Source organism: Orcinus orca, chromosome 10 (assembly GCF_937001465.1).
Source record: "Orcinus orca chromosome 10, mOrcOrc1.1, whole genome shotgun sequence".
Lineage (NCBI taxonomy): Eukaryota > Metazoa > Chordata > Mammalia > Artiodactyla > Delphinidae > Orcinus > Orcinus orca.
The window spans coordinates 51,417,511-51,432,709 of NC_064568.1; the positions used below are offsets into that span (position 1 = coordinate 51,417,511).

Consider the following 15,199-nt stretch of genomic DNA (forward strand, 5'->3'; position numbering starts at 1 on the left):
TTTTCACATTTACGTATTTATGTGCTACAGTGATGGAAGGAGGAAGAAGAAATGTGCAGCTAAACTAATGTGTTAAGACATTTGAAGAGAGAGAATTTGGAGTTATTAAAAATTCCATAGACTTATTCAAAAATAAGTCAAACTCAAATGAAAAACATTTAGTTTTACATTGGACTAATCAGATGTGTATCTTATACATAAAAGAGACCTGCTATTGTAATTTTAAAACGCTTTTGAAACAGAAAAATCTTCACATTAACTGAATGCAAATTAACTGTTTGAGTAAAGACTGCAGGAAAAGATTCATTAATTCAACAGATAATTTGAGTGTCTACCATATACTAGGTACTGTCCTTGCTGTTGAGGATAGAGCGGTGAGGAGAAACAGGTCCTTGCTATCAGGGAGCTTAAAATCCAATGGGGGAGAGAGTCATTAAGCAAATAATTATATGAATGAAAATGTGAACTTGCGATTTTGATAAGTGATAAGATTAAAGGATGGAGGTATTATGAGGGCATACATTAGGAGATTTTTGACTTGGCATAGGAGGATCTGAAAGATAAGAATAAACTAGGCAAAGGGGGGAAGACAGAGGATCTGGATAGAGAATAACATGTACAGAGAAACTATGAGTGGCAGAGAAAGTGGGACATGTGTTAAGAAACAGAGTGACTGGAGCCCAGAGTCCAAGGTAGAAGTAGTTTGAGATGATGCTGGGGAAACTGATATGGGGCCAAGTTTTGTTTTAATCAAAAAAAGAGAGACTGATCAGGTTTGCATTTTGAGAAGCTCACGCTGAGAGTAGGAAGAATGGATGGCACCAGGGCAGGATTGGATATGGAGAGACCACGTAGGGTGCTATTTCACTTGTGCAGGTGAGAGAGGGTGGGGGTGGAGAGGAGGATGGGGTGAATGGAAAGGGTCTGGACTGAAGAGAAAAATGTGAGTCATCCATGTCAAGATGGCCTTTGAAACCATGTGTGTAAATGGAATCCTAGGGAAAAGTTTTACAATGAGATGACCTACTTAATTTCTGTACAGATTTTTGTCACTTAAGTTAAAATGTTTTACTGCAACCTTGCTGAACTGTTCTAGTAGTTTTTCTAGTGGATTTCTTAGGATTTTCTATATGCAAGATCACGTCATTTGCAAATATAGTTTTACTTCTTTCCAATCTGGATGGATTTTATTTCATCTTCTTGCCTACTTGCCTTGGAGAGAATTGCCAGTACAATGTTGAACAGAAGTGGCAAGAGCAGACATCCTTGATCTTAGGGGAAGGTATTCAGTCTTTCACCACCAAGTGTGATGTTAGCTGTGGGATTTTTGTAGATGCTCTTTATCAGGTTGAAGATATTCCCCTCCCTTCTTAGTTTGTTGAATGTTTTTTTTATCATGAAAGGGTACTGAATTTTGTCAAGTGCCTTTCTGCATCTATTGAGATGATCATGTAGTTTTTGTCCTTTATTCTATTGATAAGTTGTATTATATTAATTGATTTTGGGATATAAACCAACCTTGTATTCCTGGGATAGATCCCACTTGGTCATGGTATATAATTTTTTTTTTATGCTGCTGGATTTAGTTTGCTAGTATTTTGTTGAGGGCTTTTGTGTCTATATTTATAAGAGATAATGGCCTGTAGTTTTCTTTTCTTGTGGTGTCTTTTGTCTGGTTTTGGCATTAGGGAAATGGTGGCCTCATAGAAAAAGCTGGGAGGTGTTGTTCCCTCCTGTTCTATTTTTTAGATGAGTTTATAGAGAATTGTTATCAAGTTCTTTTTAGCTATTTGGTAGAATTCATCAGTGAAGCCATCTGAACATGTGCGTTTCTTTGTGGGTAATTTTAAGTTACTAATTCAATCTCTTTACTTGTTAAAGGTCTATTCAGATTTTCTATTTCTTCTTGAGTCAATTTCAGTAGTTTGTGTCTTTTTAGGAATTTTTCCATTTCATACGAGTTACCTAATTTTTGGCATACAGTTATTTGGGGGTTTGGGGGAGGATTTTTGGCCATGCTATGCGGCATGTGGGATCCTAGTTCCCCAACCAGGGATGGAACCTGCGTCCCCTGCACCGTAAGCACGGAGTCCCAACCATTGGACTGCCAGGGAAGTCTGGCATACAGTTGCTTATAGTAGTCCTTTATAATCTTTGTATTTCCATAAGGTTGGAGTAATAACTGCCCTCTTATTCCTGTTTTAGTAATTCAAGTCTTCTTTTTTTTTCTTGGTCATTTTAGCTAAACGTTTGTCAATTCTGTTGACCTTCCCAAAAACCAACTTTTGGTTTTACTGATTTTCTTTATTGTTTTTCCTTCTCTATTTCATTAATTTTTGCTTTAATTCTTATTATTTCCTTCTTCTGCTTGCTTTGGGTTTAGTTTGCTCTTCTTTTCCGTGTTTTCCAACAGGTTAGGATTTTTTTTTTTTACATTTTTATTGGAGTATAATTGCTTTACAATGGTGTGTTAGTTTCTGCTTTATAACAAAGTGAATCAGTTATACATATACGTATATCCCCATATCTCTTCTCTCTTGCATCTCCCCCCCTCCCAACCTCCCTATCCCACCCTTCTAGCTGGTCACAAAGCACCGAGCTGATCTCCCTGTGCTATGCGACTGCTTCCCACTAGCTATCTATTTTACATTTGGTAGCGTATATATGTCCATATATACACTACCACTCTCTCACTTTGTCCCAGCTTACCCTTCCCCCTCCCTGTGTCCTCAAGTCCATTCTCTAGTAGGTCTGCATCTTTATTCCCGTCTTACCTCTAGGTTCTTCATGACCTTTTTTTTTTTTTTAGATTCCATATATATGTGTTAGCATACGGTATTTGTTTTTCTCTTTCTGACTGACTTCACTCTGTATGACAGACTCTAGGTCCACCCACCTCACTACAAGTAACTCAATTTCGTTTCTTTTTATGGCTGAGTAATATTCCATTGTATATATGTGCCACATCCTCTTTATCGATTCATTGTTGATAGACACTTAGGTTGCTTCCATGTCCTGGCTATTGTAAATACAGCTGCAGTGAACATTGTGGTACATGACTCTTTTTGAATTATGGTTTTCTCAGAGTATATGCCCAGTAGTGGGATTGCTGGGTCATATGGTAGTTCTATTTTTAGTTTTTTAAGGAACCTCCATACAGTTCTCCATAGTGGCTGTATCAATTTACATTCCAACCAACAGTGTATGAGGGTTCCCTTTTCTCCACACCCTCTCCAGCATTTATTGTTTGTAGATTTTTTGATGATGGCCATTCTGACTGGTGTGATAGGATTTTTGAGATAATTTTTCTTATTTTAATGTGGGCATTTATAGTTATAAATTCCCCTCTATGCAGTGTATTAACTGCATCCCATAAGGTTTAGCATGTTTTGCCTTCATTCATCTCAAAATATTTTCTAATTTTGTGATTTCTCCTTGTCTCATCAGTTATTTAGAAGTGCTTGGTTTCATTTCTATTTATTTATGAATTTCCCAATTTATGTTATTAATTTCTAATTCTACCCCATAGTAATTAGAGAAAATACTTTGTACAATTATAATCCTTTTAAATTTATTATGGCTTATTTTATTGCCTAGCATATGGTCTACCCTGAAGAGTGTTCCACGCGCACTTGAGAAGAATGTGTATTCTGCTGCTGTTGGGTGCCATTTTATGCAATCAATGTTCACTTTTATTTAACTGTGTATTGATTTTTTTCCCCCTTTCCATTCCATCTTGCCTCTCAAATAATTTTCTTTCTGCCTGAAATACTTCTTTTACTATTTCCTACAAGGAGGATCTGGTGGTGGCAAACCACCTTGATTTTGGCTTATCTGAAAAAATACATTTGTTTCATCTTTGTTCTTTGAAATATATTTTCAGCGAGTACAGAATTCTAAATTTGCAGCTATTTTTTGCTAGTAATTGTATTCTTGCTTCCATTGCTATTGTTTTAGAAGACAGCAGTCAAACTGCTGCTACTTTGAAAGTATTCTCTCCCTTCTCTCTATCTGCTTTGACAATATTTTCTTTGTCTTTTCCATTTTGCAGCATCACTGGTATATATGTATTTATAGATATTTTTCATATTGGGATTTGTTGTTGAACTTATTCAATCTATGTATTGGAATATTTATCAGTTCTATAAAACTCACAGGCATTTTGTCTTCAGATATCACTTCCACCTCATTTTTTTCTCTCCTCTCTGGGAATTCTGATTAAAATATATGTTAATCCTTATTCTTGGGACTCCCTGGTGGTGCAGTGGTTAAGAATCCACCTGCCAATGCAGGGGACATGGGTTTGAGCCCTGGTCTGGGAAGATCCCACATGCTGCAGAGCAACTAAGCCCATGCGTCACACTACTGAGCCTGTGCTCTACAGCCCACAAGCCTCAACTGCTGAGCCCACGTGCGACAACTAGTGACACCCGTGCGCCTAGAGCCCGTCTCCACAACACGAGAAGCTACTGCAATGAGAAGCCCATGCACTGCAACAAAGAGTAGCCCCTGCTCGCCACAACTAGAGAAAGCCCACACGCAGCAACAAAGACCCAACGTGGCCAAAAATTAATTAATTTTTTAAAAATCCTTATTCTTTCCTTCATGTCTCTTTATTATCTTAATATGTTCCATCTTTTCTTGTTTCTTTACTACATTTTGGATGATGTCTTCTGATTTCTTTTTTTTTTAAATATTTACTTATTTGGTTGCACTGGGTCTTAGTTGAGGCAAGTGGGCTCCTTAGTTGCAGCAGGTGGGCTCCTTAGTTGCAGCTCACAAGTTGCGGCTTGCCAGCTCCTTAGTTGCAGCACGCGGGCTCCTTAGTTGTGGCATGTGAACTCTTAGCTGCGGCATATGCATGTGGGATCTAGTTCCCTGACCAGTCATCGAACCTGGGCCCCCTGCATAGAGAGCATGGAGCCTTAACCACTGTACCACCAGGGAAGTCCCCTTCTGCTTTCTTTTTCAAGGTTAAGTTCTTTGTTTAAATGTGTCTGACATTCAGCCAAAAACATTTATTGCATTTTAAATTTATCATTGTATTTTTAATTTCTAGAAGTCCTATTTTGTGCTTTTTCACATCAGCTAAGCACTTTTTATCATTTCCTATTCTTCGCAGATATTTTCAAACTTGTCTTTTATTTCTTTAAATATAGTAATCATGACTGTTCTATAATCTGTGCCTGTTAATACCAGTATTGGACTTATTTTTAGGTCAGTTTCTGCTACATGTGGTATCTGTTGCTTCTCACTCATGGTGCCTTGTTTCCTTGTATACTTCACTGTTTTTTACATCAGTGGTCATAGCCTTTGAATAAGTATTTGTATGGGATTTCCTGAAGCATAAAATGGAAGGGTTTTTTTTCTCCAGAGAGGAGTTAGTTACAATTTTTCCTATCAGGTGTCTGGATAAATGTCAGTCTCAGGCCACTTTAAGCTAAATCCATGGCTTGAAGTGTCTTAGACATAAATTTTTGTTAGAACTACAATTCCAAATCAGGATTAGCACTTGGCCTCCTAACACCAAGACAGCTCATCCAACAGTTCTTGAGAATGAGGGAAGGGGATATTTTTTATCCTTGTTCACTCTTATCTTGAGACTATATATGTATACCGTATCTTCTTTATCCATTCATCTGTTGATGGACACTGAGGATGTTTCTATGTCTTGGCAATTGTAAATAATGCTGCTAAACATCTTTTTAAAAGGAAGATTTGACAGGCTTATCCAGATAAACATGCCAGAACAGGCAGTTAACAGGTAAAAATAGATTCAAACACCAGTGTAACTGTCATCACAGTCCGGGGACGAATGCAGTGAGGTAGTTGCTGCACTTGGATCTTTAGGCAAGTGGGAAACTACAGCTCTGATGGGCATCTGCCAGAGGGTGAGTTTGCTGAGACTAAATTCCCGTGGATCCTAGAGTCAGCCTGTGTCCATGCTTGTCCTCACACAGGGAAGCTCTTTGTGCTGGAGTCTCAGAATGGCTCTCAGGGCCTGGAACTAGAGGCCGCTCGGCTTTCCTGCAAGAGCAGAGGCGCTCACCTGGTGTCTGCGGACGAGCTGCGGAAGGTGGTGCGGGACTGTGCCTTCTCCGTGTGCACCACGGGCTGGCTGGCGGATGGCAGCCTGGGGTAAGTCAGGCCAGCTGGGGGCTCTCCTGCCAACTCACCCCACCTTGCCATCAGGGCTGATACGGGGCTCAATAGAGGTGCCAGGATAGACAGAGTGCAATGGGCTGTGGCTTCCAGTATATTCTTGTTTTGAGTTAAATATAAAAACAAAATGTTAAACAAAATATAAAAACAAAAATGTTAATAAAAACATTTTTCTGGGGTTCTGTCACAGTTTTTTCCTCTTTGTTATTCTGAATTTCCTTTTAAGTTACAAAAGAAAAAAATGCTTGTAAAAATTTCAAATAATACAGATATATATAAAGTGCAAAGTGAGTTTCTCTCTTCTTCCCCACCTCAGAGGTAATGATTCCTATTTGATATATATTCTTTATCTCTTTTTCTCTGTGGATATTCATCTGCATCCATAGGAAGAGGAAGACGGTATTGAGGTTTTAAAATATAACCACGAGGGACTTCCCTGGCAGTCCAGTGGTTAAGACTCCGCGCTTCCACTGCAGGGGGTACGGGTTCGATCCCTGGTCAGGAAACTAAGATCCTACATGCCCTGTGGCGCAGCCAAATAAATAAAAGTTGAGAGTCATCAGATCAATTTTAAAAAATGATAAATTTAAATAAATTTTAAAAAATAAAATAAAATATGGCCACAAATTCTTTCACATTGCTCCCATTGAGAAGTGGGGTTTATGTCCTCTCCCTGTGAATCAGGGACAGCATAGTCCTGCCTCGACCAGTAGAATACAGCAGGAGTGATACTGGGTGACTTCTGAGGGTAGGTCGGAAAAACCCATGGTCAGATTTCCGGGGACACTTACTTTTGAGATGCTATCTGTGAAGTCCTAGGAAGCCCAGGCCACATGGAAATGCCTTATGTATGTACTCTCACCAATAGCCCCAACTGATGTCCCAGCCAATAGCTAGCATTAACTACCAGAAATGTGAGCGCAGATGCCTCCAGGTGATTCTAGCCCCCAGCTATTGACTTAGGCAGCCTGTGAGTCTTTCCAGCTCAGCCTTAGACATTACAGAGCAGAGACAAGCCTTTCCCCGTTGTGCCCTATCTGAATTCCTGACCCATGGAATCCTTGTGGAGAAGTAATTCTGTGGCCAGCTAGGAGAAAACATCCCATTAGTGCTGTTAACTACTCCATCAGTCATAAACAGAGAAGGCAGGAGCCATTCCACGTTTTCCTTCATGCCACAGGAATGTGAAAGAACAAATGGGCTCCGAAAACTACTTTGCTTGATAATGACCCTGAAGGTGTCTGGCTGGGAGATGGCCATAGAAAACACATGCAACCATGTTGATTCACATCTCCAAAGGTGCCACATGTAAAGCAGCAATTGAATAAAGAGAACAAATGAGGTTACTTCCAAAGCGTTTCAGTGAATCTGGAATTGTAGCCTCTCTGCTTTATATTTCACATCCAAGTTCCTAAATAGACAAAGTATGTCCCACGTATGCATGTTTCCATAACGTAGTCAAGTGTGGATATTTTTCATAACTCTGTCACTATCATTATATCAGATAACCAGGGTATTCTAAAGATTCTAAAGAGCCAGCTTGGAGCCAGGCTTAGGTCTCCCAGGCATTACAAATTGAAACTGAGTCATTGGAAAGGTTTGTCCTCTCTGGGTTTCCTGTAAGGTGTTAAGACATGTTAGTGGATCTCTAACTTGCTTAGATGCTATTTTTGTTGTTGTTGTTGGCCACGCCGCACAGCTTATGGGATCTCAGTTCCCTGACCAGGGGTGGAAACCCAGCCCTCAGTAGTAAGAGCGTGGAGTCTCTAATTCCCTTAGATGCTATTTCTTTAAAGTAAACACACTTACTTGATATATTTACTACATGACATATTAAAATAGTTTTCCATGTTAATGTTTCTGGAACCAAGAAGTATCTGACCATTAGTATGGACAATTCACTGTGCATCTTTCCTGCACAGCCATCTCCCCTCCCCACCAAAAACTAATTATTAAATGCATGGCGCACCTTGCAATTGATGGCATAGTAGCTACATAGATCTGATCTGTATCTCCATGAATTTATATTCAGTCTATACATATATCTAGAAGATGGAGATCTAGAATGGTGAATCTAGAATTTGGGGCTATTTGTCTTCTGGGAGCTTTTACAGATTTCATAAAGCGTGTCTGAAAAGCTGAGAAGCGACTTATATAGCCTCATAGGACTAGGAGAACAGAGATTTGAATTCAGGTTTTATGTATGTGGGGACCAAGGGAATCCTTTTGCTTAGGGTTGGAACATTGAAGGGCTGTACCCTAGGAGTCATAGTAAACTGGAACAAGTACACAGGCCCTCAAAGGAGCTGCAGCATAGCGTCGAATCCTCTGAAGCCATGAGTTTGGATTGAGATGATACTAGAGTTCCAGTGTTCCAGATAGGTAGCAGAACTGATTTTAAAAATCTTCTCTGGAGGAAAATAATATTATCCTAGACAATTTATTTCCACAAACTATTTTAGCAAATATAGGATTTGTCAAGCAAAACAAAATAACCAGTCACGTGAGGAGACAAGGCAACAAGATAAAAATAGCCAATAGAAACTCTAGATGTTAACACTGGTAGATGCAAACTTTAAAAGAACTCTTTAAAATGTTCAAAGATACAAAAGACAAAAAGGAGAATTTTGGCAGAAGACTGAAAAGTATAAAAATAACCAAATGAAAACTCTAGAAATGAAAAATACAGTAGCTGAAATTAAGAACTTAATGGATGGATCTAACAGCTGATTTTAAGAGTCAAAGACAAAATTAATGAACTGGAAGGTATTTCAGAGGAAGATGTCCAGAATAAAGAACAGAAGAAAAAAGGATGAAAATATAGAAGAAAGAGTACAAGGCAAAGATGATGCATGTAACTGGAATTCCAAAAGGAAAAGAGAAAGAAGACGAAGCAAAAGCAATATGAGACTTAGCTACAACTGTGGAAAAACATCCACGCACAGATTCAAGAAGCCCTACAAAGCCCGAATACGATACATAAAATAATTTCACGACTTGGAACGACATGGTAAAACTGGTAAAAATCAAATATGAAGAAAAACTATTAAAAGTAATAATAAGAAAGAGTACCTTCAAAGGAGCAACAATAAACTGACAATGAAAGCCCCAAGACGACTGAATGAGGCCCTCAAAGTGCTGAAAGGTAATTACTGCCAACCTAGAATTCTATACCCAGCGAAAATATCTTCCAAGAATAAAGGTAAAATAAAGAATTTTCAGACAGACAAAAGGTGAGAGAATTCATCATACATGATCTGCAATTAAAAAAACCCAACACTGAAGGGTGTTCTTCAGGCAGGAGGAAAATAATTGCAGGTGGATGGCTGGAGATGCCAAAAGGGATGAGTGGAAAAAGTAAATGGGGGGGTGAATGTACAGATGGTCCCTGACTTATGGTGGTTCAACTTACATTTTTTTTTTAACTTTATGATGGTGCAAAAACATTATGCATTCAACAGAAACTGTTCTTCAAATTGTGAATTTTGATCTCTTCCCAGGCTAGTGATATACTGTCTGATACTCTCTCATGATGCTGGGCAGTGAAGTAAGCTGCAGCCCCCAGTCAGCCATGTGATCACGAGAGTAAACAACCGATACACTTATAACCATTCTGTACCAAGACAACCATTCTGCTTTTTCACTTTCAGTATAGCATTCAATAAATTACATGAGATATTCAATGCTTTATTGTAAAATAGACTTTGTGTTAGATGATTTTACCCAGCTGTAGGCTAAAGTAAGTGTTTTGAGCACATTTAAGGTAGGCTAGGCTAAGCTCTGGTGTTCAGTAGGTTTTGTGTGTTATGTGCATTTTTGACTTACCATATTTTCAACTTACAATGAGCTTTGGGAGATATAACCCCACTGTAAGTCGAGGAAGATCTATAATTATATAAAGCAGTAACAGTAATACTAAACACTAAAAAATGGTATATCAGTCAGGAAGTGTTTTAAGTATGTTAATACATAGTATTTTAAACTGTATTGTTGGGAAAGAGAGTAAAAGTAACATTAGGGCTTCCCTGGTGGCGCAGTGGTTGAGAGTCCGCCTGCCGATTCAGGGGACACGGGTTCGTGCCCCGGTCCGGGAAGATCCCACATGCCGCGGAGCAGCTGGGCCCGTGAGCCATGGCCGCTGAGCCTGCGCGTCCGGAGCCTGTGCTCCGCAACAGGAGAGGCCACAACAGTGAGAGGCCCATGTACCGCAAAAAAAAAAAAAGTAACATTAAATTTTAATAAGTCAAGGAAGAGTGTTATAACCTCTGTGGTAACCACTAAAAGAATAGTAAAAGAACATATAACTTCCAAACCAATACAGAAGAAAAAGAGATTGTCAAAAAGGAATTCAAACAATCAAAATACGGGAAAGAAAAGAGAGGAAGAAAGGAAGAAGAATGGGCAGAACTAATAGAAATATGGCAGATTTAAAATCAAAGAGGTCTGTTACTAAATTAAGCAGATGTGATGCTCTAATTAGAAAACAAGGACCATCAGGTGGATTTTTTAAAGTTCTACTATTTGCTGTTTACAAAAGATATCCTTAAATCATGGGGCGAAAATAAATTATAATGGAAAGTCACATATATGTAGAAATGAATGATATTAAAATATAACATACTCAAACTCATGGGATACCACTAGTGCTATACCTGGAGGAAAATGTAAAGTGTTAAATGCTTGTGTTAGAAAAGCAAAGAGGCTGAAGGTTCATGAACCAATGATCCATCTTAAGAAATCCAAAAATAACAGCAAAACAAACCCCCCAAAAAGAAGAGAACTAATAAAGAGAAGAGAATTTTATGAAATAAAAACCAAGCATATACTAAAAGAGATCAACAATGTATTGCCCCTTAATCTTTAATTGATATATGTGACCTCAACTCAAGCACCACCTATAACTTCCTGCTTTTAGACTTCTGGGGAGAGTATTGATACTTTATCATATTGGTACTTTCAGCCAAAACTCCTGAATCAGGAAAATCTCTGCTGATTCAGAGCTGACAGCAGAAAAGAATTCTTTCCCAGTTTTGGTTAGTTCTCCTAACCCAGTGTCTTCTTTGTCTGTTTTAGGACAACCATGTGTAGCAAGGGGAGTGGTGAACAGCAAATCATGAGAGCTGTCGATGTGCGAATTGAAAGCAACCCAGTTCCTGGTGGCACATACAATGCCCTGTGTATTAAGGATGAAGGTCAGTGCCAGAGCCTTTGTAAAGGTTTCAGAGGGTGTGCTCGTGGGGGTTGACCTCTTAGGTTGTGTTCTCTAGAAACTGACCTTAAGATGAGGATTCACTGAACATCATGAATCAGGAAGACTTCCAAAGAAAAGCCAACATGGCAGTGGGGAAGTGGACAGGGAAAGGAAGGGGGAAGGCAATGGTGCAGCACTAAGCAAAGTCCACAGTGGCTGTGAGGTGGGGGGGTAACTTTGGCTCAATCCTGCAGGGAATCTCTGGAGACAGTGACCACAGGTCACCACGGTTTCCTGATCAGGGGTGAGAGAACAGGGGTATTGATACCACTGAACTTGTCAGTCATTGTTTAAGGGCTTGCTTCAGGGAGATATAAATTCCCAGACTCTTCTGGTTTTCAGTGTGCTCAGACAAAGAGTTATGATAGCTGAGTCACCCTCCAACAAAGATGCACAGATGCTCACCCAGAGCCCCTGTGCATGGGAATGGTAAAGGGATCTAGGAAATATGGACAGACCCCTGACAGCATGTGCTGCAGCTGCTGATACCACTTACCCTTTGGTCTGTCTTCATGGTGGAAATTTTTCTAAAAAGAAAAAAAAATCCTTTTTTCCCGAAAGGAAATTTATAGGATTTAGGAAACTGCTCCTAGAAAGAAAAATACAACTTCCTTCTGGGAAATCAGCTGAGTAGTGAGGAGAAAACCATAAAGGAGTCTCCAGGGCAGCGTTTCATGTGCACTGGAAAAAGTACACCTTCATTATCAGAAATATATGCTGCTGAAAGGGAATGTCCGTGAAAATGGGGAGAAAGCGAGCTGCTTACTCATCAGTCATAGAAATCAGCACAGGTACTGCCAGGCTGCACACTGGTCTCATCTGGGAAGTTTTAAGAACTACTGATACCTGGGTGCCAACCCTAGAGATTCGGATATAAATGTTCTGGACATTGGGGTTTTTTTAAGCTGCTCAGTGACTATAACATGTAGCCCAGTTTGAGAATTAGTTCTCTAATGCAGAGTTTCCCAAAGCTCTCTGATGATGAGAAATACCAGATGAACTTATTAGAAATGCAAACCCTCAGGCTACATCCCAGAGGCACCAAATCCCAATCTCCAGGGAAGGGGTCAGAGGAGTTGGCAAATCAAAGAGCCACAGTGAACCCCACAGCCCTGGCTGGTGCTTGTTAGATGTTTATTGGCGGTAGGCTTCTCTGCTGCCATGGCATCTCCCTCCAGGAAGGGTTCTACATTTGCTGACTGCAGTCAAGCAACTGAAAGATGTGGCCATGGAAAGCCCTGGGGAGAACAACATCCATGGTTTGTTTTTTAAAAAAACCACATAAGTAAATGAAAACGATCCTTTGAATCTCAAACATAGGCAAAGGTTCAGATCCCTGAGGGAGACAGGACAGAGCCAGAGGAAAACCAGCATGACCTTCTTTCTTTAGTGATCTCAAATGGATACGTGGATCTTCTGAGTCTGATCTCTTTCCTCCCATGAACAAGAGGTAGCAGCTAGCTTTTGCTGTGTAACATACCACCCCCAAATGTAGTGGCTTAAAACAACTGTTTGTTTAGTTCACTATTTTGGGGGGAGGGCAAAAATTTGTGTTATTCTTCTGGCCTCAGCTGGGCTCATTCACGAGTCCGCAGTCAGCTGCTGGGTAGGGGCCTTGCTTCTGGGCATTGGCTGGATGTTGACTGGGGTGATGGGTGGGGGGCAGGCACTGAGCCATGTGTTCCTCATCATACAACAGGAGATCCTGGGCTTTCCACCTCACAGGCTTCAAACAGGTTGTTGTGTATGCAAGTGTGTGCCCCTTTGCCCACAACTGTAGTGCATGAAGCCAGAGGTTGGAAACATCTGTTCACATCCTATAGGGCACCAAGTTTAAAACCATGACAGTGACTCCAAAACTGAGTTATTGCCAAACCAATAAGAGGTGCCTCCTGATATACTGCACTCAGAGGAGCACAACTTCAGTTCAGTAGTATTCCTGCCAAAGATGTGCAACCTGAATCTAATCATGAGGAAGCTTTAGCCAAACTCAAGTTGAGAAACATCGTACAAAATGACTGGCCTATACTCTTAAAAATGTCAAGGAGGGCTTCCCTGGTGGTGCAGTGGTTAAGAATCCACTTGCCAGTGCAGGGGACAAAGGTTTGAGCCCTGGTCCGGGAAGATCCCACATGCCGTGGAGCAACTAAGCCCGCATGCCACAACTACTGAGCCTGCGCTCTAGAGCCCGCGAGCCACAACTACTGAAGCCCGTGCGCCTAGAGTCCATGCTCCGCAACAAGAGAAGCCACTACAATGAGAAGCCTGCATACCATAAGGAAGAAGAGCCCCCACTCACCGCAACTAGAGAAAGCCTGCATGCAGCAACGAAGACCCAATGCAGTCAAAAATAAATTAAATTAAAAAAAGAAAAGAAAAATGTCAAGGATAAGAAAGAGAAAGAGGGAATTCCCTGGCTGTCCAATGGTTAGGACTCCGCAATTCCACTGCAGGGGGCGCAGGTTCGATCCCTGGTTGGGGAACTAAGATCCTGTAAGCCTCGTGGTGCAGCAAAAAAAAACAAAGACAAAGAAAGGCAAGGCAACTGTTTTGGATTAAAATAGACTAAAAAGACTTGACAACTAAATGTAATTTGTGATCCTAGATTGTATTTTGGACCAGGAGAAAACAGCTATAATTGATGAAATCTGAATATGGATTTAAATTAGATAATAGTATTGTATCAATGCTTAAATTCCCTGATTTTGGTAACTACTGCAGTTATGTAAGACAATATCCTTGTTCTTGGAAATATATACCAAGGTTCTTAGGGACAAAGTGACATCATATCTACAACTCATTCTCAACTGGTTCAGAAAGGAATTACAGGGACTTCCCTGGTGGTCCAGTGGTTAAGAATCCACCTTCTAATGCAGGGGACATGGGTTTGATCCGTGGTTGGGGAACTAAGATCCCACATGCCGTGGGACAACTAAGCCCACACGCCGCAGCTAGAGAAGCCCGTGTGCCGCAATGAAGAGCCTGTGTGTTGCAATGAAGCAAAGACCCAGAGCAGACAAAATTAAAAAGAATTACAGATATAGATACACATATGTACATATTCGTATATGTATACATATACATGTGTTTATGTATGATATATATTTTCTCTCTATATATATACATATCTATATCTATCTAGAGAGAGAAAATGATAAAGCAAATGGGGCAAAATGAAAACACATTAGTAAATCTGGATAAAGGGTTTATGGGAGTTCCTTGTTTTTTAAATTTTTCTGTAACTTTGAAATTATATGAAAATGAAAATTTCCCCCCAAATGATCTACATACTCCTCCCAAAACAACAATAACAACAGGAAAGCACAAAACAAAACAAAGCAAAAACAAAAACATGAAGCAAATCCGTGATGCCTATCAGCTTATGTAAGGACTGATGCCATTTTAGCAAGTGAGCCCTGTGTGGGTGTCTTTGAGTCAAAGCGCTCAAGAGCCCCGCATCCAGGGCAATTTGCCTGAGCCTAGCTTGCCCCCCTCCCCTCCCCTCCAGGTCAACACGGAGAGGCTTGCGTGGGGAAAACTGGAGTCTTGGTCCAACAGGGCCTGACTTGTGAGGAGGCTTCAGATGGGTGATGAAGGGGCTCAGGAATGCATGCTGAGGTGGGATTAGGGTCAGAGGGCTGCTCTCTCTCTGACTTTCCAGAAAAGCAGGATGGATTCCCCATGATCCCTCAGAGAGAGAGCCCTGTCCCTGTTCCTCTGCCTTTCCTTCTTTAGAAAGAGCATGTAAATGGCTCCCAAATGGCTCTTCACTTTTCCTCAGGGGAG

At 40.4% G+C, this 15,199-nt stretch overlaps 1 protein-coding gene across 1 annotated transcript in view; it reads left to right on the forward strand.

The window, feature by feature from the left end:
* Positions 1 to 15,199, forward strand: part of SUSD5 (sushi domain containing 5) — a 38,396-nt gene that overhangs the window by 2,847 nt on the left and 20,350 nt on the right. Inside the window, exons 2-3 of the mRNA XM_033405536.2 lie at positions 5,961 to 6,138; positions 11,236 to 11,354. Coding sequence (XP_033261427.1) covers positions 5,961 to 6,138; positions 11,236 to 11,354 — 297 coding nt within the window. The remainder of the gene's footprint in view (positions 1 to 5,960; positions 6,139 to 11,235; positions 11,355 to 15,199) is intronic.